Raw genomic sequence first — 26,132 nt, 5'->3', positions numbered from 1 at the left:
AGACTATTGAATGTATACCCTGAGTTCCAGAAACTTAATTGTCAAAAAAAAAAAAACACAAAAAACTTCTCTATCTTAGGCCTCTGGGGTGAGGTTATGTAAATAAATCATCTATGTGATGGAACTGTAAAAATCAGGTGTTTGAGAAGACAACAGCTTTTTATAGTTACTAAACAACTGACGGTCTTCTATTTTCTTTTGTCTATTTATGAAACAACAATGACCTTTGGGTAAATTCTAAAATGGTGGTATAAGCCACACGCCTATGGAAAAATAGTTCTATAAAGTGTTCCCTGTGAAGCAAGAATGAGGTAAACAAATTGATATTACCTTTCTGCAGCCTTGGTTGACTCACCTTAAATGGCCAAAAATGAAAACATGAAAAAGAAGAGAGGTTGGTGAGTACAAAATGGCACACCTGGCTATTAGGAAACACTCCCTGCATTACATAGACCTTTGTGTTTATTTTCACAAATATAAACTATACTGAATATCAAAAAGAATACTTTAAAATGCCCAATATCATTCTAACTTCAGAAGCATCCAGTGTTAGAATTTTGGATACTAAGTAAAATTTTATTAAGACATAGGTATTGTTTCAGAGTAGAGTGTAAAAAACTCACATAAGTTTCCAGACATAAAAAGAAACTTTTTTTAAACTAAGATATTTATAATAACATCTTAAACCATCACTTTATAAGTATAAATAAACTTAAAATAATAACGTAAATTTTCATAAATGAAAAAAGTATCATCTCATACTTTTTCCCCTCTAAAAATCAGTCCTTTAAATTGTTCTCATTGTTAGGTAATAATAACAAGTATTTTCTTATACAGAATACATAGAGAATGATAATTCTAAAGTTAATATAAAGTAATTCTCAACTAAAATATAAAATTTAGCAAATATCTTCTTTTGCTCTTAGCAAAAATGAATTCTAGGTTTCTCATATATTATTTCATTTGTATAAAATGTTGGTTGTTATTCTTCTTCAGTCCTTCCTAAAACTTGCTCAGCCTTAGGAAAATCTGCTTCATACTTCTTTTTGAGATTACTTAAATATGTTCGTAAACTGTCTGGATCCAACCGAGAGTTTCTAGCAGTTTGAACTAGCCTAGTAGCTAGATGGTACACTGCTCTCTGTCTTTCCATCTCAGGGGTACTTCTTTGATATTGCTGTTATTGAAAAAACACACATATATAATTTAAAATATGACTACTATGATTCTAATATTAAAATTTTAGTAATTTTCTATATCTTTTAATAGAAATATAGAATTCATGGGTTAGCTAATTCCTTCAGATAAATCAATTCCATCCAATTAGCAAGAATATATGGGAATAGATAGATATATTATTTTGGAGAATAAAAGTTCTCAAGAGTATTTACAACTTTATGACAGATCCTTATAACCTTGAAAATCACCTTTCAATGAAAAGAAAAATCTGCTAAGTAGGTCAACTATCTCAACACAATACCGAAAGCAATAGAAAATCCACCAGAGTTATGTTCTACAAACACTTTCTCATTAAAAAGGTATGGGAAAAGAGCACTGCTCATTGCTATGCAGTATTCTTAATTTTAATTGTCACCCAAGAGTACCACTCTGTTATCTCCTATTTTAATTCCCCAACAGATAAGCTGGTGGAAAGAATGGGTCATCAATAAACTGCTTATCCCTCAAGAGAATTCATACATAGAAATTGCTAGAGCCTAAAAGAAAATACTGCTTGAAGGCAAATTACAATTTAAAAGTAAGCAACATAATTACCTAGTTAAAATTATGCCTTGACTTTCAATAAACGATTTAAAGATACCTAAGAAATAATGTTTATTATGGCAATTTTCTAATTTTTTGTAAGATCTTTATATATTCAGCCCTTGAATAATACTTCAGGGTTGGAGGTACAGCTGGAAAAATTCTTCATTCATTTCTTGCCTGCGCTAGATAGGGGAACCAGCATTTTCAATGTTAACTGTGTATGCAAAGTCTTAGTGTGTTTCCCTTTACTAGGGGAAATAAAATCCCTCAACTCTTTCTTAATAGGAAGCAATTCCAGATATTTTCTACTTTCACTATAGGAAAAATAAATATGATTTTGTGAGTAGAATAAGATTATCATATATTTACCCATGTACCTATTTAATACATTGATCAACTATCAATTTATTATTTAAATAACAGTTATTGAATATCCATTGTAATCTATAGTCTGAGCCCCATTGCTTGTGTTTATATCTACTAGTATAGGTGATACAAAAATGTCTACCTGACATGATAATGAACTCAAGATCAGTCTTATAATGTAAAAGACATATTTATAAGCAACTAATGATGTAATTATGATGAGTCCCATTAGAGAATACAAAATGCTCAAATGAAAGAGCTCAGTTCAAGAAAAGCGTAAATATGATAGGATATTTGAAATCAATCTTGATAGATAAGAAAAGCTTAGAAGGGAGAATACTAGTATTCTGGACATAGGAAACACCTAGAGAAGACACATTAAAAGCATGTTACACTTATATAATCTTACTAGAGGCCTGGTAATCTTACTAGAGACATTCGTGCACTGACGAGGGGTGGGGGGAGGGGGATGGGGAGGTCTCTCAGTCTGGCCCAGGCAGGGAACCCTCAGGGGATGTCCAACTTAGGCCTGCTCCCTGCGGGGAGGGAGAGTGAGCCTAAGACGGCAGTCAGACATCCTTAGCGCTGCTGCCGTGGAGGCAAGAGAGGCTCCCACCACCATCACTGTGCTCACCAGCCATGAGCCCAGCTTCTGGCTGAGCAGCGCTCCCCCTGTAGGAGCGCACTGACCACCAGGGGCAGATCCTGCATTGAGCATCTGCCCCCTGGTGGTCAGTGCATGTCATAGCGACCGATTGTTCCACCGTTCAGTCTATTTGCATATTACCCTTTTATTATATGGATTAGCCAATATCAACCCCACTCTCCAATGTCAACCTTAAATGATAGATGATAGATAGATAGATAGATAGATAGATAGATAGATAGATAGATAGATAGATGATAGATAGATAAAGAGGAAGGAAGGAAGGAAGGAAGGAAGGAAGGAAGGAAGGAAGGAAGGAAGGGAAAGAGGAAAGAAGGAAGAAAGAAAAAGAAAGGAAGTAAGTTATACAATCAGGTGAGAACAACAAAATGACAAGTAATTCAATATGGCAGAAATGTAGGTTATATAGTTAAGTAATGTTGTGTAAGACTGGGGTAGTAAGCATAGGTAAATTATAAAACAGTAGTTAAAATGTAGTGTGTTTAAGAATCATCCAAAAGAAAAAAACGAACAAACAAAACAAATCCATAGACACAGACCACAGAAGGTAGTTTCCAGAGCGGAAAGGGCTGGGGGAAGATGAAGAAGGAAAAGGGGTCAAATATAAGGTGGAGGCTAGACTTTCAGTAGAGAGCATACAATGCAATATACAGATGATGTATTAGAGAATTGTACACTTAAACCATATACGGTATTTTTAAGAAGTATCACCCCAATAAATTTAATTTTAAAAGAATTATTTAAAGACTGGTTAAAGATGTACATTCCTGAGCCACGGGAGAAACCCTGAAAATCTAGGATGATACCAAGCATTCCAGGTAATTCTGATGTAGCAATCCTAGCACTATATTTTGAGAAATTATCATAGAAGACTTTTAACACTAGGCTAAGAAGTTTGACCTTAATTAGTAAGAAACAGGTGGAAGTTTCTGAGCAGGGAGACAACATGATAAGAGCTATATTAGGAGATAATCTGGAAGTATGTAGAAGGGGCTGGAAAAGAGAGAATCCACTACATAATCCTAATGAGAGGAGATTAAGAAGGATTCAGGTGCTCCATCTCCAGGGAGTATGCCCATGCCTTCCCCTTCCCAGTCCCTCTCCCCTTTCCCCAGGCACATTACCATTAGCTTCCTCACTCTCAAGCTCCAAGGGCCCTTCCTTTACCTCTATAAAAAAGAAGATGAAGGAATCTTAGATCACTCTGCTAGGGCAAGGAAGAGATGAGGAGATTTTAAAGATGATAATTTAATTTTGGACCTATTGAAGAATACAAACATAAATTAAGATTTCAAGAAGTATGGAGAAAATACAGGGTGAGGCAAAAGTAGGTTTATAGTTGTGAGTATGGAAAAAGACATGCAGGTTATGAATATTACAATAGCTTTATTAACTCAAAAGAATGTCACAATGGCACAGTAAGTCTACTTTTGCCCCACCCTATATATAATTCAGGGTCAAAAGAAATAAAAATGGAAGCTGAGATGATGAGATATAGAGTTTTAAACAAACAGGGTAAAATCTTAGAAACACTTCCATTTATTGATTGATTGATTGCATATTTTTAAATAGATATTTATTTTTTTCTTTACAAAAGTTTGTTACCATTTTTGGGTACCAAACATCATTCTTTCTTTCTTTTTTTAAATTATTATTTTACTTCTTTTTTTTTTTTATTGATTTCAGAGAGGAAGGGAGAGGGAGAGAAATAGAAACATCAATGATGAGAGAGAATTACTGGTTGGCTGCCTCTAGCACTGGGAATTGAGCCTGCAAGCCGGGCATATGCCCTGATCAGGAATAGAACCATGACCTCCTGGTTCTTAGGTCAACGCTCAACCACTGAGCCACACCGGTCAGGCTTATTCTTTATTTTTCAAAGTATCACATATGTCTCCTTTTTCCCACATTGTCCTGTCCCAGCCCACCCCTGCCGCCCACCTCAGGCCTTCACCTCCCATTGGTTATTTGTATATGCATATAAGTTCTTTGGTTGACCTCTTAATTCCCACTCCTGGCCATCCTCCCCTGCCTTCCCTCTGAGATTTGATAGTCTATTAGATGCTTCTATATCTCTGGATCTATTTTTGTTCATCAGTGTATGTTGTTCATTATATTCCAAAAATGAGTGAGATCATGTAATACTTATCTTTCTCTGACTAGCTTATTTCACTTAGCATAATGCTCTCCAAGTCCACCCATGCTGTTGCAAATGGTAAGAGTTCTTTCTTTTTTACCACAGCATGGTATTCCATTGTGTAGATGTACCATCATTTTTAATCCACTCATATGCTGATGGGCACTTAGGCTGTTTCCAAATCTTAGCTATTGTAAGGTGTCCAATGAACATAGGGGTGCATATATTCTTTCTAATTGGTTTTTCTGATTTCTTGGGAAACAGTATGAAGTTTCCTCAAAAAATTAAAAATGAAACCCTCATTTGATAAAGTAATCCCACTTCTAGGAATATATCCCAAGAAACACTTCTATTAATCCTTTTCCTCTCTGAAATCACTAAAAAAAAAAGAAAGAAAGAAAGAAAGAAAGAAAGAAAGAAAGAAAGAAAGAAAGAAAGAAAGAAGAGAAATATAGTTTAAGAAATAAGATTAAAAGAAGGGTTTCTTAGGGGGAAAAAAAACTAAGCATATTCATGAAAAAAAAAAAGCCCGTCTAAAAAAGATCCAAAGAAAGGAAACTGATTAATTAACATATTTAATATATATATTTCAGAAAAAGGAAGGGAGAGAGAGAGAGAAACATCAATGATGAGAGAGATTCATTGACCCACTGCCTCCTGCACGCCCCACGCTGGGGATTGAGCCAGAAACTCGGGCATGTGCCCTTGACTGGAATCCAACTGGGCCCCTTCAGTCCATAGGCTGATGCTCTATGCACTGAGCCAAACCAGCTAGGGTTTAATTAACATCTTAATGGAGTTGGAAAAAAGACAAAAAAGTTAATTAAAAAAATTTGAAAGATAATCTCTTCTGAGATAAGAAGGAACAAAAATGAATGAAAAAGGAAATCCCAAATTAGAATTTTTAAGGATAAACAGTTCAAGAACTCATCAAGATGACCTTAGGTCTCACAAAAAGTATAGAAGGTGAATTCTTTGTGGAGAGTGAGGTTGAGGGCTTAGTAAGAGTAGAACCATTTTGAAAGAGTTACTGTAAAGAAACCATACTGATCAATAAAAAGGACAGAAAAAAACTATACAGTAAAATACTCAATTAAAGTTAAAATATACAAATTTATAGTGGAAAAAATTAGCCTGGCTTGAGTATATTTTAGCATCATTTGGAAAGCCAAAACTTAGAAGACTATTAAAGAAGTTGCCCTTAATTGAAGTGGTTCTTCAGAAGTAGAGCACTGCCAAAATTACTGATGAAGGGATTCAAATGGGGTTAATTAGTAAAGTCACAAAGACCTCAAAAGACTGAAGAATGAAATAAACACTGAAGGCAGATTAAGAAAGTATTAAAGACACAGGAAACTTACTACTGAAGAAAATGTCATACTGCTCCTAGCTCAGTTTACTAAACACACTGGATTCTTAAAACAATATAAAGCAATCTGATATTTAAAAAAAAAAAAAGATTTACATATTTTGAACCTCAACTGTAAAAATGTGAGTAAAAATAATAGGTTTTTTTTATATTTTATTAGACAGTCCTAACTGCTTCATAAAGAGTTATGAAGCTTACACAGGATGATAGAGGAGCTTTGAAAACTATAAAAATGATTTGAAATGTTGTGCATAGAGATTTTTACTTTTAATGCTCATTTTATACTAGTGGCCTGGTGCATGGATTCATGCACATTGAAAGGAAATTAATTAGAAGGAATATTTTAATATTGCTATTAGCCCTTTCTCTATAATAGAAGTATCAACCAAATTCACGATCGACAATGACAGATCAAAACACACACATGTGATTGGCACCAGTTAAAGCTTTATATGTATCATGCATGCGTGAGTCAACTTAGTCTTTTATATATAGAGAATAAGCTTGCTTAATTGTACCTGCTTTCTGATGTAGCTAAACTTTTTCCAGCCCAGTAAAGCACCCCAACTTCTCTTTCAGGTAATTGTCAGCAACACAGCAGTAAATGGCAACACGAAGCAGATTATTATTGTAGATCACACAGGGAGAACAAAGGGTAAAATTTTAACTGCAGCAGTGTTTGACTACATTCTGCACAGTGAGAAAACCTGAAGTCATTTTCAAGGTCCACCATTTCTTACTTCTTTTTAGTCGGGTCAAGTTTCTAAGCTTTCTAAATCTCCATTATTCAGCTAATGAAAAGAAAATAGGATTCCACCGAGTCTCCTATCTACCTACTCCAAGACTTCTGTTAAGATCAAGTGAGATAAGGCATGGGAAAACACTTCACAGACATTTGGTTAAAGTGTGAAATGTTTGCACCTGGCTATAAAGCAAGCCATGTTCCTGGGCTGAAGAAACTGCAAGGAGGCTAGTTGTCGCTAGGGAGATGAAGCCAGGAGTTGCTATGTGATGTCATTACCTGTCGCCCACAGCAACCATTTGTGGGCTGGGCTTGGCTGCAATTTGGTGAGCTATTGCTCCAGGGTGGTGGCAGGGCCTATGTCCCACTTGGGGGAAGCCAAGTGTTGCTTTGAGGGCACCAGGTTGGTGGTGCCAGTGCACATCATGCTAGCTCCTACATTGAGTGTCTGCCCTCTGGTGGTCAGTGCAAGTCATAGCAACTGGTCAGACAGTCGGACACTTAGCATATTAGCCTTTTATATGTATAGATAGATTTATTTTCTCATCATAAAGTTAATATTGTAATAAGTACTATAGAAACTGAACTGTTTAACTTTTGTCTCCTATTATATTAGGTGATTAAAAGGAAAATGTTATAATGATCCAAACCAAAAATGCTTTGAGAAGTAAAGAGGATTATTTTAAATATTTTAATTATTATAGACTTAAATCCAAGGCCATTATAAATACACACACTAGAAGTATCCTTGAATTTGAAAAAAAAACAAAAACACACAATTCTTATTGCTAAAAGGTTTCTCACCAAAATTTGTCTGGTAATTTGAGTTGTGATTTCTTTGGCATCTGAGACAATTGATGGTGGGAGTGATGACACCTCTGCAGCTTTTAATCCTAAAATTATAAGCAATACGGCTTCAATATTATTCTTGCTAGTATTATTAGGTTTCTTTTAACCAGTATTAATCTTTTCTTCAGATATTTAAACTTCCATTCATATACATTTCTGAACTACTAGACAATTCTCAAATTAAGTTTTCCAAAGTTCAACTTACCAATTATTATATTTAATTACATATGCAAGATATATTAGACATATTAGATAAATTATCTCTGAAGATATCTCTGTAATACAGGAAAACATGTTAGGAAAGGAAAAGGAAAAGAGGGAATTAGAAAACTGAATAATAATAATAACACTGACCAGTTACAAATGCAGTTGGTAACTGAAGGTCCAAGTACCGTATTTTCCGGCGTATAAGACGACTGGGCGTATAAGATTTTCATGGGTTAGAAAGTCGTCTTATACGCTGGAAAATACGGTATACACACACACACACACACACACACACACACACACATCCAGATATATACCGTATTTTCCGCCGTATAAGACGACTTTTTAACCCAGGAAAATCTTATACGCCCAGTCGTCTTATACGCCAGAAAATACGGTATATATAAGTTTTACAAGGGAGAAGAATGTTTAGTCATAGAGATGACCATACAGCTGAATGTTCCTCTAGCTAGCAGATCAATGAGAGAAGAATTTCTCAGAAGTTATAATGGTAGGTGATTACTCTTCATGCAAATTCAAAGTACCAACTAGTAGTCTCATGTTCTCAGAGCTTAATTTTACTGTATAAACTAGAGGCCTAATGCATGGAAATTTGTGCTAGGGGCTCGGCCCTCGCAGCCCCAGCTGCCGCATCAGCCCCACCCCCCACTCACTGGTCAAAGGTCATCCTGGAAGGTCATTCTGCTGTCCGGTCTAATTAGCATATTAGCTCTGTATTATATAGGATGCCATATATGCTTTTACTGTGTGCTAAAAATTTATTGTATTTATTCTTTAGAGGCAATAGAAGCATACTAATATTAGAAGTTAGTAATTGCTAGGCATTATACTAGTTCATATTTGATCATTCATTTCGTCTTCACAAGCCCACATATATGGAAAATTATCCCATTTAATAGGTAAAGTTGAGACTTATAAAGATTAAACATCTGATAAAAATTAAGCTATCCATTTGATTTCCTATTTCAAATGGTAAGAAAAAGAGGATGCTTTTTTCCCCTCTTATAAGGGTCACATTTACAGCTAAAATAATTTTTGGAATGTTGTACGTATAGGTCAACTGAAAATTCTCTGAATCCATGAGATTTCACACATGTCAAAAATAATGTAGAGGGAAAATATGTAATTAAGTTTATGAATATCATATGCTTTGGTAATATACCCTATTACTTTAGATTTAATTATCAAATTCCCGGACTCTGAAGAACACAGAAAAAGAACCCTGTTACTGAAAAGAGTGTAAGAAATACATAATTTTTGATTCATTATGTAACTTGCAAATATAAACTAAATTACATTTTCCTAGGGATAGACACTAATACTTCTGGGACCTTCATGTGTCATAATTCTACAGTTACTGGTTAATATGAGTTTAAAAATAAACATATAAAATACAAGTTTGACATATAAAACAGTTTTAGAGCATATAAGCACTCAAAAGAATGAGAGTGAAAGTTACTGAGATTGACAGCCAAGTAAAGGGGAGAAGAAAAACATACAGAGTTTCAGTATATAAATAAAATTTCTTTATGTATTACCATAATTTTTTTCTTCTGTGAATCCCTTAGAAAGTTTGTACGTATACAAGATTGTTTCTTTATTCCTTGAGGTATTCTTTACATGTTGAACTTCAAAATGCATGTTTTCTACATTAGGATACAGGACATCTATATGGCATAATTCCAAGAAATGTGTGGCAAACAGTGTAAATGCCTAGAACATATAATAATGAATTTTGATACTTTTTAATGAATGAGAAAATTCTATTTTAACAACTTGAACATAAAATTTAGTTCTGTTTTCCAAGTAGCTTAGCAGAAATGTAGGAATGAAAGTAATAACTTTAAGTCTAACACGGTCGACTCATTTTTAAATGTTTCAAAAATTTATATTCAAGGAAGAACATGTTTATTATGTTTACACATACACAATTATGTTACAATATGCGAAAGAAAACAAATCCAAAAATGAAATCCTAAAAAAAAGAGTCTAAAGATATTGAAAAGGTAAAGTTTATCAGAAATAAAGCTATTAACTTAGGTAATCATTTATTAGAGAAATAATTCATAAACAAAATCATAATATTTCCCTCAACTTAAAAAAAACTACTTTAAGTATATCTTCCCTTCATATACATAGTTTGTGAACAATGGAATCAATGAATAGTCTTAGGGATTTGAAACTGCAAAGTTTTTAAGTGTGTGTTTTTTTTAAATAAATTTTTATTGATTTCAGAGAGGAAGGGAGAGGGAGAAAGAGATAGAAACATCAATGATGAGAGAGAATCACTGATTGGCTGCCTCTTGCATGCCCCCCCCCCCCCCACACACACACACACAGTTGGGGACTGTACCCGCAATCCGGGCATTTGCCCTGACCGGGAATCGAACCGTGACCTCCTGGTTCATAAATCGATGCTCAACCACTGAGCTATGCTGGCCAGGCAAAACTTTTAATTTTTTGAGAAAATTGCTTAGGACAATGATTCTCAAACTTTAGTAATCATCTGGGGAGCTTGTTACAGGTGCACATTCTTGGTGCTTTTCCCCCTAAATTCTCAATCAGAAGCTGTAATGTGGGGCCCCAGGAAACTGTATTTTCCCTAAGTCCTAAGTTGATTTGATGGAGGTAATTCAAGTGACTTATGACCAGCACATGGTTTCTTACCCAGAGTTACTAAAGCAGATAGAAATTAGAATAGTTGATTATGTTTAAGACATTACCAGTGAGCAACTAAATAGGTTATTAGTGGAAAATTACAATATTAAGATATTAATAATTGACTGTCTTCCACAAGATATGTGATCAGTGCTGGGACCCTGCCAGCAGGCGAGGGGATCCCAAGGCAGGTGCTGGGTGTGGAGGCCATGGGGGCATAGGCGACCAAGGAGACAGAACTAAACCTCACATCACCCTGCTTGGCCCCGGAGGATGGCTGGTTAGCCAGAGACGGGTAAGATTCCTCAGGGAAGGAACAACCTAAGACAGGCACAGTCACATAGGGGCCATCAGGAGAGAACTTGGGGGTCAACAGTGGTGGGGCACAGACCTTCACCCCTCCCCCAAGTTTGCAGGGGCCTGAACCCTCACCCCTGCTGAAGGAGATCTCCTGCCCCCATGGCTGCTCAGCTTCACATGCCCAGCTCAAATCGGGACCCAGGTAACAGAGACTTGGCCAACAGCAGATGCCCTCTCACTATAAGACTTGATGGAGATGTCTTGCACCCATGATCCGGGGAACTGGTGTCTATGATATCTAAATCCAGCCTAGCACCAGGAATGCTCAGGGCCTACTCAAGAAGGCAAATAATCCTCTCCACTAATAATTACAGGGTAAAACAAGATGGTTGTTAGAGTATTAAATTTGACAGTAAAATAGTAGTCAAATTTTCAGACTAATTTAAATTGGCCAATCAAAATAAGCAAATACTCTAGAAAAATCAATTATACTGGACAAAAAAGCTGCTCCTAAAGTGTTAACTAAAATTTTTATTGGTAGTTCATCTCATGGTAAAATTGCATAACATATAATGAACCTAAAGCAGTCACATTTTAGTGCAAAAAAGTAAAATTTAAAAGCTATCAAGATTACAGCATAAAATTTCCAAAAGCCTCTCAATATTTAAACCAAAAAAGGGGGGATAGTAGAATATCATGTAAGGAAAAATATCCTGTAAATAAATTACATCTAGAAAATTTTTACTTTAGAAAATTAACTTTCATTTGTAATGCTAACAGCAAGACACCCAGGTAAAACATACATGGTGTAAAAACAAGCCAAAGGAAAATCGTTTGGGCAAAAAAATGAAAAAGGATCGCAAGTCAAATTTATAGAAAATATTCCTTTATTAACTTTTGGTCGAGAATATGTTTGTATATTTTCAGAAAACAACTCCAAGACCATGTGGATTTCTGCAACAGAGAGGAATTGACAGGAGTGCTCCAACCCTGAAGTCAGAAGAGAAACAGTCCAGAGATGGAAGATGCTGACCATGCCTTGCCATACTAGCAGTCAGCAGATGTGCGTCACTGCAGATTGCCCAGGACCAAACCAGAGAGGGTCGGACCTGCATTACCACCATTTGTCCACCATCCAGAACTGAAATATCATTGCTGTTATGTACACATAAACAACTGTTGGACATAGAAATCGGGACTCAAAAGAACTGTTGGCCCAGAAAGAAACTCACTATAGACTGATTCATTTGCCTCTCAGCATAACCATTATTGCTTGTCTCATTTTCGGTTCCTATAAGTGTATTCCTAGTATCCCATGAGCTCACTCATCTAGGGGAAAAGATGAACAACATAGACTGAAGAACAAGAACAGCATTGATCAGACTATCAGACCTCAGAGGGAAGGTAGGGGAGGGTGGGGACAAGGGAGATAGATCAACCAAAGGACTTGTGTGCTTGCATATGAGCCTAACCAGTGATCATGGACAACAGGGGGATGGGGGCATGTGTGTGGGGGGGTTTGGGATGGGAATGGGGGGGGGTTGATGACAAATATGTGATACCTTAATCAATAAAGTAATTTAAAAAAAAAAAATAAAAATAAAAAATAATAATTGACTGGCAAATGGATATCAACTATGGAAAGGGGTGGCAAGATATAACAACTTATACTTCAGCTCAACATGGGAATATTGTAACATATGCCCTATACCACTGGATCCCTAGAATCAGTGATCAGAAATTTCACTGAGATAGAAGGCCCCTGTACTTTTGTCAGATTTATTTCCCCCATCTAACACACAGATGTCTTACCAATAAATCTAGAGTAGTTGCTACTTCTTGCTTACTAGATCCAATCATCATAATGTTATCAATGTAATGGACCAGTGTAATATCTTGTGGCAGGTTAAAGTGATCAAAGTCCTTGCAAACTAAATTATGACATAGAGTTAGAGAGCTGATATACCCCTGAAGTTGGAGGTGTACTGCTGACATTGCCAGCTGAAAGCAATCTGTTTCTGGTGGTCTTGATTGACAGATATAGAGGAAAAAAAGCATTGGCTAGACCAATTAGCTGCATACCAGGTACCAGGGGATGCGTTAATTTGCTCAAGCAGTGAGACCGCATCTGATATAGCAGCTGCAATTACAGTCACCACATGGTTAAGGTTATAATAATCCACTGTCATTCTCCAAGATCCATCTGTCTTCTGCACAGACCAAATACGTGAGTGGAATAGAGATGTGGTGGAAATCACCACCTTTGCATCTTTCACCTCTGCACCTCTTCTAACCACAGGATGGACTGGGGACCCACTGGGCCCAGTATGAGATAGACCTGAGCTAAAACTCCATTTGTCACCTGACTATGATAAACTTCCTACTCTGACTGGTAGACCACAGTGATGTTTTGAGGCTCCTGAAGTTAGAGTCAGTTCAGAGCGAGTGTCCAGTAGTTCTCAAAATGTCTGATTATTTCCTTTTTCCCCAATACACAGTTACCCTGGTAAAAGGGCATAAGTCTTTTTAGAAAAGGCTTGGAGAATGATTAAGAGAATAAATTATGGGCAGTGTACCAGAGTCCTTCCTCAAAGAGACCTAGCCTCCCCTTCATTTAAGAGGTTCTAAGTCTGTAAACTAGCTCAAGTCTAGAAATTGCTTGAGGGGGTGTGACTCTGTTTTTATAATTCAAGACAAACATTTGTTCACTTGACCTAAAACTTTTATGCTTATACAGATCATGTAAGAATTTAATAACCTTCCTATCTATTTCACCTCTAGAGACACCGTGATCAACCAGCCAATGTCATAGGTCTTCCCAAGTCCAGACTTATTCTGATTGCTGCTTTGACTCTGCTGTTTTGGTAGCTACACCAACCTTGCCTTTGGTGGTTGAATGCTACCAGTTGGCTCCTGCACCCCTGAGATCCAATTACTGCCTTACATTTAGGATTTTCGATTCAATGATTACACTTTCCACTGCAAGGACTGGCCTATAGAGAAAAGCAATCAGAGCTCTTCAAGGATGTCGGGTCTCTCTCACAAATATATTTCTCCCGGTCATAGTGAAAGATATGTCTTTTGGACCTGTCTTGGGTGGGTGAGTGGGTCTTAAATAATAAATCTACAATAACATTCCTATCTCCCTAAGCCTTTGAATCACTTATTCATCTGATCATAAATTCCTAACTGGGAAGGTCCTGGTGAGTAGTCAGACCTCTGGCCTATAATGTCTTTAGTAAAAAGGTTTTAAGCCAGCCAGTCAATTGATCTTGTGCATCTAGGTTAATACACCTTTGAAATATAAGAATTAATACCCCTGAAATAGCTGAAGTATTAACCCTCAAGAAACCATATAATTTTAACTATTCTGTAATCCAACCCCCACCTTGCTTTTTTCCCCACCTTCATGTAATCTTTATGTTACCCCTTAATTTCAAATGCATGAAGAAAACTAAAACTGCTATTCCCCAGAGCATTTGAGATCTTGCTCCCCAGCATGTCAGTTTGGCTAAAATAAACTCTTATAAAAATTCTCTAAAAGTTTAGACATTTCTTACATCAAGAGCTCTACATTTAAACAAGGCAGACCCAACACTTCTAACTTACCATGGGCAACATTTTGGTTCATGTTTCAACCAACCAACCAAACATCCGAATTGCAACATTAAATGCAAAATCTCTGCCTAGCAAGTCCCTATTATTAAATTCAGTCTGATCCAACTTTATATTCTTTCTATCATTATACCATATCCTTAATATCCAGTTCCACACATGTTCCCCAGATTTTATCTGTATAAATAAGAAAACTCAAGTATTTCTTTGGAAGTATAGTGTCCCTCCTAATCAGCCATACTTTGTACTTTACCCTTAGGGACCTGCTAGGAGCTGTATGGTCTAGAAGCAATGAAGGTTGCTACAAATGGATCCTAAAAAAAAATCAGCATTGTCTTACACAACAACTGTGTCAGGGGAGGCCATTACGGTTTCTCCAGGCAAAGCAGAGCTAATCCTCACAGATGGGGTGGCAAAGCTAATCCCACTTATGATAGAGAGGCATCTTCCACTGGCAAAAAAGACTCATCAGAATCTAGAGGTTCAGCCCAACTGGTGGTATTCAGTGGTTGAGCATCAACCCATGAATTAGGATGTCACAGGTCAATTCTCAGTCAGGCACATGCCCAGATGTGGGTTCCATTCCTAGTAGGGGGCATGCAGGAGGCAGCCAATCGGTGATTCTCTCGTCATTGATGTTTCTACTCTCTCTCTTCTTCTTTCTGAAATCAATAAAGATATATTTAAAAAAGAATTTAGAGGCTTAGTGCTCCCAGCTTCATCAGAATCTTCCCACATGTTCCTCTTCCAACTTACAGGATCCCTATTCTTCCTAATCAATGTTCTCATTTTAATAATAGAATTGCTACCATATAGCTAAGAGTTCAACTTGCATTGTAATTCAACCAGTCACAGGATGAGATCTCGGTTGGATTCTCAGTAATCTCAGTCCTGGGGTGACAGGAGGTAAGAGTCTCCTGAGGGCACATATAGAAGCTTTCAGGTCATGTATATAGAGATTTATGCAGGCATTTCAATTCCTGAGTGCTTCCTTTTCTTTCACCATTTTGTCCAATAACATTAGAAGCAACCAGCCAACCTCATTAGATTCCTTAGTTTGCCAAAAATATTTGTAGGTATCATATATACAGTCACCCAGCTCTTTGCTTCTCATAAGTGGTTAAGAGTATCCAGTGGTAATATTTTGCATATTTCTATTGCCAGGTCATGCTATGGATTAACAGTGCTTTCTTTACTGCTGGAAATACAGTCATGAGTATCTTAATTAATCATATTAGAGAGTCAATTCCAGAAACCCTAGAACCAATTAAGAAAGCTCATCCTTAAAATTCTGATCCTTTAGAAACACTCTTGATACTAAAATCTGTATTATTCAAGTTTCCCCTAAGAAACAAAATAGGGACGTGTGTGTGTGTGTGTGTGTGTGTGTGTGTGTGTGTGTGTGTGTGTAGAGAGAGAGATCATCATAATAAAAGGCTAATATGCAAATGGCCATCACGCCCTCACAGCAGGGACCTGAGGCTGCATGGCGCTGGGCCCAGGCAGGGTGGGGGACCTGAGGCTGCGCCCCCCTGAGGCCATGCCCCAGCAGGGCTTGATGGGGGTGGGGCCGGCTGGGTTTTGGTATTGCCCAATGGGGGTGGGGCCAGCCAGACACTTCTATTATAGAGAAAGGGCAAATAGCAATATTAAAACATTTCCTCTAATTAATTCCCTTTTAATGTGCATGAATTTCATGCACTGGGTCACTAGTTTTTTATAAGAAATTGGTTCGTTGATTATAGAGGCTAAGTCCCCAGATCTGCAATCAGCAATAGACTCAAGAGAGCTGATGGTATAGTTCCAGTCCAAATGTTGGTAGGCTCAAGGCCCAGAAAGAGCTAATATTTCAGTTTGAGTCCAAAGCAGGAAAGAACCAATATCCCAGGATGAATGAAGGCAGTCAAGCAGGTGGAGTTAACTCTTACTATCAGGCCTTTTTGTTTTATTCAGGACTTCAACTTGACCTCATTCAAAACTGACTGAACGAGACCCATCCACCCTGGAGAGTGAAATCTGCTTTACTTCTACCAATCCAAATACTTACCTCACAGAACCAGCCTCACAGATACACCCAGAATATTGTTTGCCCAAATGTCCCTGGGATACTCTGTAGCCCAGTCAAGTTAACATAAAATTAGTGACAGTAATTAGCTTTTAATCCTCACAAGTAACACACATCTTTCTTATATAAAAAAATTCTGATCAAGTGACATCGTTTCAGAATTACAAAGACTAATATTAGCCAATATTACTTTTGACTCAACACATAACTTTAAGAATAAAATAATATTTTTCTCATTCTATATAATAAATCATTATGAACTCTCATTTAAGGTATATTAAGGTATAATCAATCATTATGGACTCCCATCTTAGGGATGTTTTAAGGTATTTTAAAAATGGAAAAATATTTTTATTTAAGTTTTTTCATATCTGAATATAATTTGAATGATGATCTAAAAGGTACTTCACAAATTTGCTTAATAATAGAGCAAAAATCATAGCTTTTTTTATATAATTGATTTGTGGAAAAAACATTTTCTTTAAAGGAATGGACTGTCAGGTAAAATAGATTTTCCATAAAGTGACCTCTAATGCCTAGTTCTACTTCATGCTGTGACATCACAGTCAATGCTATTCCACATGGAGACAATTACTGAAATGTTTTCATGTTTCGCAAGTGACTAGTTTTAACATTATTTGTGTTTTTTTATTTGCTCCTTTCCTTATCTACATCATGACTATTGATTGTACCAACCATTCCTACTTCCATCAGAAATAAAAAACAAAAATATAAATTCTATAGTACTTTTCATTATCTAAAATTGTTTAAAGAGCTATTTATAGGTGCTTGTAAAATACAATCATGATAAGTATATAAAGGACACATCAAAAAAGGGCTCAAAACTAATATACTTAAAATAGAGAAGAATACCTTTAAGCTCAGCAGATATTCGCAAACAGCATAACAAATGCCAATACCTTCTTCTGTATTAGTACCTCTGCCAAGTTCATCAATTAATATGAGTGATTTGTCATTAACATTATGGAGAATATATGCTATCTGAAAAAATATAATTTTAATATTATTCATTATAACCAAACAGTTATAACTATCATAGAAAATATCCAGTCTCTTTATTAATTAATCTGAAATATATTTTTAAAGAGAAATTCAACTGAGCAGAAACTAACATATTGTGTTCTAAATATCTCATGACCAATAACTCCAATAGCATAGCTGATGTGTACATAGATACAAGCATATATGTCAAAAAGAATAAATAGACAAAAGAATAAATAACCAGCATCTAAAAAATATTGACATTTTAGATACAGTGGAACAAGCAAAGCAATGAATTAAATGTTTAAATAAAGCATAAAGATGGTCATTTTCTTCTCCACAAATGATTAATCAATGGTCATAAAATACTCAAAACTATATCTCAAACTAATTGTAACTTCTTTATAGCCTGTAAAGATGGAAAGAAATTTTTTGGGAAAAGCATCTAATCCAAGTTCATTGATTCCTGGTTAAACAAATACATTTAAATCCATGCCCAACAAAGACCAAGACTTTAATTAACAAATATGCTCCTTCTCCATTGAAGATTATTAACCTCCTTCTCAAAAAACAGAATATCACCTTTGTTATGTAATAGCACAATTAGTAACCTTCATGGCCATTTTACCTTGCTATAGTACTAAGCTTCTTGAGAGCTAGAACTTTTTAAAAATATAACTTAAGCTCAGCCGGTGAAGCTCAGTAGCTGAGCACTGACCTATGAACCAGGAGGTCACAGTTTGAATCCTGGTCAGGGCACATGCCCAGGTTGTGGGCTCCATCCCCAGTGTGGGGCAAACAGAAGGCAGCCAATCAATGATTCGCTCTCATCATTGATGTCTCTCTCTCTCCCTCTCTGAAATCAATAAAAATATATTAAAAAATAAAAAGTGATGTATTCCATTAAAAAATAAATAAATAATAAAAATGTAACTTGGAGCACCTAATACATTGCTATATTATCCCATAGATATTCAATATCTGTCTACAGAAAATTAGCCAACTGTATTGTGATTCAATAATTCCTAACTATTAAAAATAGGGCAAGAGCTATACTGAATTCCTTTAGCCCTTCAAGCCTACTTGAGATTTGCTCAGATCAGAAATAGGTGATGATACATATTTTTTTTACAGGAAATGAAAATTCCATAAGAGCACAAAATATGGGATGATTTTTAAACACAGTGATCTTTTATTTTAAAACTAAACCTAAGAGGAATAATAGATACTATGCAAATTGTTCCTGAACAGGTCATTCATACCTCCCATACAAAAACATGAATGCGTGTTTTTATCATTCAATAACACTAGCTTTTTCTTTAAAACTGTATTTTTCCATAAAACATTAATTTCCATTTCCACATAAGACAGAAATTAGGAAGCTGTCTTTGACTGCCCTCTGGCTCTTGCAGGGTAGTATAAGCACATCTGCATGTTTTAGTTTAAGAATACTTTCTTACATGATCATTGACTATTAGCAGCAGAATTCAATTTTTTTAACATAAGAAAAGTTTAGGTTGGGTACCTCTTTCATTTCCTTCATAAAAGTTGATGAATTTGTTTCTATATCATCATCAGTACTGATTCTTGTAAAAATCTGTTCAGCAATTCTAAAGGAAGAATATTCTGCTGGAACATATGATCCTTTAAAATATAAGATCAAAATAAACTGAAATATTTTTGTAAAATGTAAGTACTAACATTTTTGTACTTTCCACCACCTCAGGTTATTTACTAGCTTACCTAAGGATTATGTGGTGGAAAAAAACACTGAATATGGAGTTAGAAAACATGGCCCCAGCTATGTTATTTATTGTATAACCTGGACAGCACTTAAATTCTCCCAGTCTTTTTCATATATAAAATAGAATATTTGCCCTACCCATTGTCTAAAGTTATTTGGAAGTTCAAATAAAATAGTGTATACTCAAGTACATTAGAAAGGTTTGTTATAAAAATGATAAAAATTTTAAATAATAGATGATAAAGAACATTCAAAGTATGAAATTTTGAGGGAAATGCTTATAAAGCTAAAGTTAATAAAATCAAAATAGAAAAAATATTTTTAAGTATCTGTTAGTAAAAATGTACAGAAATACACACAATATGAATGAAAGCAAAATACTTCTTTTGAAAGTTGAATATTCATTTACGAGACGGTTTCTGCCTGAGAAGTGATCAGGGTAACTAATCTAAAATATTCATCTTTTGAAAACAATTCTGATTGATACAACTACTTCTCAATGAAATGGCATATAAAAGGAATTCATAAATCATAAGATAAAAATATACAGAGAGTTGAAGGGAAAAGTATCAAGTATACAGAATTCTATATAGACAAAATGGTGAGAGAATGGGAGTAAATAAAAACACAGCTACACTAGTATTAATTAAGGATTGAAAACAAAGGTAAGGATGGAGAATAGGCCCCACCTCAGAGAAATAAGGAGTAGTAGGAAAAGAAAGCAAAAGTCAGGATACTACTTCTACTATTACTATTAATAATAACAATAGTAATTATAATGATTGCACCTCAGAGAGCAGATTTCTTAAACATAATTTATAGGATTATCAAAAGGATTAAATGGGAAAATAAATGTGAAAATACCAAATACAGAATACAGCATATTTGATGTATGTTTATATTTTCTCCTCTCTCTTATCACCACCAAAAAGGCTCCCAATATTTTTCATCTAAATTATTACAGAAACCTCCTGGCTGATATTTTGCTTCTGGTCTGGCTCTCATCTAATCATACATCAACCAGAGTGATCTATCTAAAAGTTAAATCCAATCATGCCATTCTCTTGCTTAAATTTCAATAGCTCCCTACAGATTTTTGGATAAAGTTCAATCTCCTCAGTTAAGTCCCTAAAACCCTCATGATCTGACTCCTTCCTGTACATCTCCCCAGTTTTAGTCCCTGCTACAAAACAAAGAAACTACAAAGGCTTTGGACTCCTTACAGTTCCTTGGGAATATCATACTATATATGTTTTTTGCTTTTATGCTTAATAACATGTTCTTTACCTCTGCCTGAAAAGTCTCCTTTCTCTTTCCTTGAATCCATATCACTGTATACCCATATGTCAATCTTTACAACTATTCTCAGAAATAGTATTATAATTTTCACTTACAGACAGGAAAACTAAGGAGGTTAAGTAATTTGTCTAAGATCACATAACTAGTAACTTGACAAGCTTAGTTCCAAAGCCTATGTTCTTCACTTCCATGCATTCTTTATTATTGGATCATATGATATTATATATATACTAGAGACCCAGTGCATGATTGAATCATGCACGTGTAGGGTCCCCTACATGCTTTCACTTTCGATCGCGGGGGAGCTGGGTGCCTGTCCGCTGGTGCACCAGGCCTTTCGGAAGCCTCTGAAAGGCCTGGTGCCGGAGCAGACAGGCACCCAGCTTCCCCGCTTTTGATGGTCCACAGCAGGACGTGAGCTCGCTGCCCCAGAGGCCCCTTCTGTGCCACAGCACAGCCATGGTGCAGATGCTGAGCTCGCGCCACCACTGGCCCAATCGGCTACCCCGGCCACCCCGAGTCCCACCCCCTGCGCTTCCCGCTGGCCCAATGGTGGGCATAGCGGGGTGATGGTAATTTACATATTACCCTTTTATTAGGTAGGATACACATATATACATATGTGTGTGTGTGTGTGTGTATATATATATATATATATATATATATATACACACACACACACATACATACCTTTTAGGTATTTCAGAGGTTTAAGATAGTGGTAAGAGAAGTACAATAACTTTCTTCAAATATTTGATTAGTTATCATGACAGACTATTCTGTGATGCATAGAAGAATTAGGACCAATGAGTAGAAGCTATGTAAGTCAAATTTCAATTCAATATAATTAATGCTCTAACAATTAGTGCTGTCCAATAATTGGATAGTCTGTGTTTTAAAAGACAGAGCTTCTCATAACTACTCAAATACAAGTAGGGTGATGTTACATATGAATCTGTATTCTTATAAGGAAAGGTAAGTTGGTTAAGATGTTCTTTTAATTCCATTAAAACCATAAACTAAATTAAATATTTACCATTACCTCATTCATTCTCTGATTTTCTTTCTCAGTAAGGGTAAATTTGCATTGTATCATCAATATTATTATTGCTGTGTTGCCCTTATAATTATTACTTTAGACCAGGGTTTCTCAACCGCAGCACTTACTAACATCTTGGGCTGGATAAATCTTTCTTGTGTTTGTGGAGGGGATGTGGGGAGGGAAGCTGTCCTGTGCATTGTAGGATGTTTAGCAGCATCCCTGGACTCTACAGTCCCCTCAGTTGTGAAACAAAAAATGTCTCCAGATATTGCCAAATAACAGGAGGAAGGGAAACCAAATCACCCCTGGTTGAGAACCAATCATCTCTCTCTGATTCATATAATCTCAAGGAAACCCATTTTTCAGAGACAAGAGGAAAACTGTGGCTCTATACCAAGAAATATGTGACAATGTTCGGCCAGCGACAGCCATTTATATGCATGTGTGTACACGTGTGTGTAATATATCAATTGTTGTGGACAAGCAATTGGTACCCCTTAAATCAAATAAGGGAAATGCTTATCTGACCAATGTTATAACTTTGGAAAAATCTTATATGTGTTATTAAAGGCAGTAGCTTATCCTACTTATTTTACATTTTCTCACAACAAAGTTTGTTTTTAATAATTAAATTATTCATTTTAGCAATAATTGATTCAATATGAATAGTTATAGTAAGGAAGTCTCTACTTCTGTTATATTCCATACATTTTTAGTATAATCCAATCCAAAACCGGATGAAGCTTAATAAATACCAAATCCTAAAAGTTATGGTCTACCTACTGCACACTACTATATAAACTTTTAGGTAAGAAAATCTACTCCAGCTGTTCTTGAGTTAACTAGGCACCTGGATCTAAAATATCAGGCACAAAATATTAAAAATGGGAAGCAGAAATGGTAACTATAAAATAAGACATAACTTACCAATCTGGGCCATAATCTGACAAAGTGCAATCTGTTTTAAATATGTGGATTTCCCACTCATATTTGGTCCAGTAATGATCAAAAAATTACTCCCTTCTGTAATATAGGTATTGTTGGCAACAGGTTTATCCACAGATATTCTTTCAAGAATGGGATGCCATCCTTGTTTGATTGCTAAAGTATCAGTAAACTCTGGCCGAACTAAAGAAAAAAAATAGAATAGTTTTTGAAAGAATAGTTTATATTTATATTTTAAAATTATGTGATAAGCATATACTATGACACCTTAGTAATTTTACTAGGGTCAATTCTGAATAGTAACATTAAGGTATTATTTTATCCCAAATTTTACATATATATATGTAAATTATATATATTTAAATTATATGTATATATAATTTAAATATATATATACAGATGATATATATGATATATATATAAAATTTAAATATATATAAAATCTCCATCTAAATTATAACTGACACACTCTAAACACCATCACTTTTATTCACTTCCAATGAACTCTAGGATTTAGTTTCTTGTCATCCCAGGCTCCAAAAGAGTTCATGACATTTTCAGATTTGTATATATTAAGAAGACTCAACTAGTCAGATGGTAGTTTTAAAATAACAATCAATTACTGGTACTACAAAATTGTACATTACTTAACCCCCACCTTAAGCATTATTTCAAATCGGGCATACTTAGGTTTTTAAATGAGGTATAAATATAGAGTAAAACCAAATATAAAAATAATTTTATGTCCAAACCCTTATAAAAATTGCATCTAACATGAAATCTCAAAGGCTAGAGAAAACATACATAAAATATATTGTTAATTTATAGAAACATTTTGGGGTAAAGGGAGAAGGAAAAAGGTCAGAGAGATATAAAATGTTACATTCCTCTAGACACAGGGATAAACTTGAAAGCATTCCTTATGAAAGTGAAGTTGGTTAGAAAAATATTTTTAATTATTTCAAAATATTTTTTACACCAAAAATTCATTATTCAAGATGGTCCCTCTCAAATTAAAATGAAGCAAGATCAAGTATCTTAACAGTTAAGAAAACTAGTATTTAAGATTAGCTTATCCCTAAGGTAAATCTTTGACCCAAAAGTAAATACAAAAGATTGAAAAATTTGGCCTATGAAATAACAATTTAAAAAGTTAATATTTCCATAAAAACATGGAAATATGAAAAAAATCTTTATAAGATATTTATTTCTCATCACAGAAATAAATAAGCACAACATTTTGGAAATGTTACTGCTAATTATAGGGAAAAATTTTAATATTACTGTTGTTAAGTTCATAATTATTCAACCTTAATTATCACATACTAGTTCTGCAAATTTGTATACTGGAGTATGGCTATTGCTGATAAATTAAATAAAAAATTTCAAAGGGATAACTTGAAGTATTCATTTAACATTAGGAAAAAACTTAACATTTATATTCAAGGCCTATACAAATATAAATGATATAATTCCTGATCCTGGGAAGCTCACATCTAAGGAGCTAGTTTAGAAAATGCTCACTTTGGAGATTCATTTCTCTCGTGTCTATTAGTATTAGTCACACTGCTTTTAATGAGTCTTCAAATTGAAACTATAAATTTGGGTCATTATCATTTTCACCAAGGAAACAGCTCTGTAGTCTTTCTTATTTAGGGAACCTTTAAAATTTACTGCACTTTTTTCTTTCTGATTTGTCAACTTCTCAGTAAATAATTTCTGACTTATAAAAGAAATTCTAAGGGCAATTTCACTTGCTCTGTTTTGAGTGAGTCTAGGACCATCAGCAAGAGACTATATTTCAGGTAAAAATGCAAAATGTTCATAATCTATAATAATAAAAGCATAATATGCTAATTAGACTCGACGTCCTTCCAGACAACCTTCCAGATGAAGCCAGGGCTGCGAGGGAAGCCCTGGTCCCAGGTGCCAGAGGGAAGCCAGTGCCAGCAGCCATGGGAAGGAAGGCCTACTCTTGCACAAATTTCATGCATTGGACCTCTAGTTGTTATATAAAACTAGAGGCCCGGTGCACAATATTCATGCAATTGGGAGGGGGGTCCCTCAGCCCAGCCTGTGCCCTCTCGCAGTCTGGGAGCCCTCAAGGGATGTCCGACTGGGAGCAGTCCTACGCCATCAGTCGGACATCCTTAGCACTGCCGCAGAGGCGGGCCACTGCATGCGCCAGCCGTCAGCCCGGCTTGTGGCTGAGCCACTGACCACCAGGTTGGCCAGCCAGGAAGGAACCATAGGAGGGCTCCAGGGCATGTCTGGCCCATCTCACTCAGTCCCGATCAGCCAGACCCCAGCAACAAGCTAACCTATAGGTAGGAGTGTCTGCCCCCTGGTGGTCAATGCATGTCATAGCAAGCAGTTGAGCGGCCTTAGCATATCATTAGCATACTAGAGGCCCGGTGCACGACATCTGTGCACTTGGTGGTGGGGACAGGTGCGGGGGGTCCCTCAGCTCGGGCTGTACCCTTTTGCAGTCTGGGAGCCTTCGGGGGATGTCCGACTGATGGCTTAGACTTAGGGGAGAGGGCCTAAGCCGTCAGTTGGAGATCCTTAGCGCTGCCGCTGAGGCGGGCCACTGCGCTCACCAGCCCTCAGCCCAGCTTGTGGCTGAGCAGAGCTCCCCCTGTGGGAGCACACTGACCACCAGGGGGCAGCTCCTGTGTTGAACGTCTGCCCCCTGGTCGTTAGTGCACATCATAGCGACCAGTCTTTCCTCCATTCAGTCGATTTGCATATTACCCTTTTATTATATAGGATTACACTTTGATTGGTTGAATGGCCAACTGGACGACTGGACACTTAGCATACTAGGCTTTTATTATATAGGATCTCTTGAATGAAATAGAAATTTCAGTATACAACATACTTATTCCATAGAAAACAACTTACCGTAGTCAGAAAGAGTGCAGGCATGAGCAAATGACAGTAGCATATCCAGCATTGACACAGTGTCAGACAATTTATATAAACAATGAATATGTTCATAAATTTCACTAAGCAGTTTGCACACTATCCTGAAAGTACACATTTGGTAAGATAAGTCAGTCTTTTTAAAGAGAGGCCTACTATGAAATTGTAAAACAATATTAAATTCATTGCCTCAGGTAAAATAACATTCACATTTGAGCTATACACTAAAGATAAGTCTACTTTCTCATTATAGACATGAGGAAATTGAAGCTCATGCTCAAGGTCATAGCTACTTAGTAGCAAAGAAACCATCTTCTAGTGTGTGAGCACCATGTTTTTTAAATGACTGCTTTTTATTAAATCTTAATGAAGTAAACTTTTATTAAAAATATTTTATATAGGTTAAGTGTTCACT

At 35.9% G+C, this 26,132-nt stretch overlaps 1 protein-coding gene across 1 annotated transcript in view; it reads right to left on the bottom strand.

The window, feature by feature from the left end:
- Positions 1–982: 982 nt before the first annotated feature.
- The window catches only part of MSH4 (mutS homolog 4), a 61,219-nt gene continuing 36,069 nt past the window's right edge, over positions 983–26,132 (bottom strand). The window contains exons 14-20 of the mRNA XM_008139443.3: positions 25,697–25,821; positions 22,775–22,975; positions 19,288–19,406; positions 17,634–17,762; positions 9,661–9,835; positions 7,850–7,938; positions 983–1,177 (exon numbers count right to left, since the gene is read on the bottom strand). Coding sequence (XP_008137665.3) covers positions 983–1,177; positions 7,850–7,938; positions 9,661–9,835; positions 17,634–17,762; positions 19,288–19,406; positions 22,775–22,975; positions 25,697–25,821 — 1,033 coding nt within the window. The remainder of the gene's footprint in view (positions 1,178–7,849; positions 7,939–9,660; positions 9,836–17,633; positions 17,763–19,287; positions 19,407–22,774; positions 22,976–25,696; positions 25,822–26,132) is intronic.

Source organism: Eptesicus fuscus, chromosome 9, assembly GCF_027574615.1.
Source record: "Eptesicus fuscus isolate TK198812 chromosome 9, DD_ASM_mEF_20220401, whole genome shotgun sequence".
NCBI classification, from domain to species: domain Eukaryota; kingdom Metazoa; phylum Chordata; class Mammalia; order Chiroptera; family Vespertilionidae; genus Eptesicus; species Eptesicus fuscus.
Note: the sequence above shows the minus strand (reverse complement) of the source record. Positions and strands in the feature narration are given on the sequence as shown.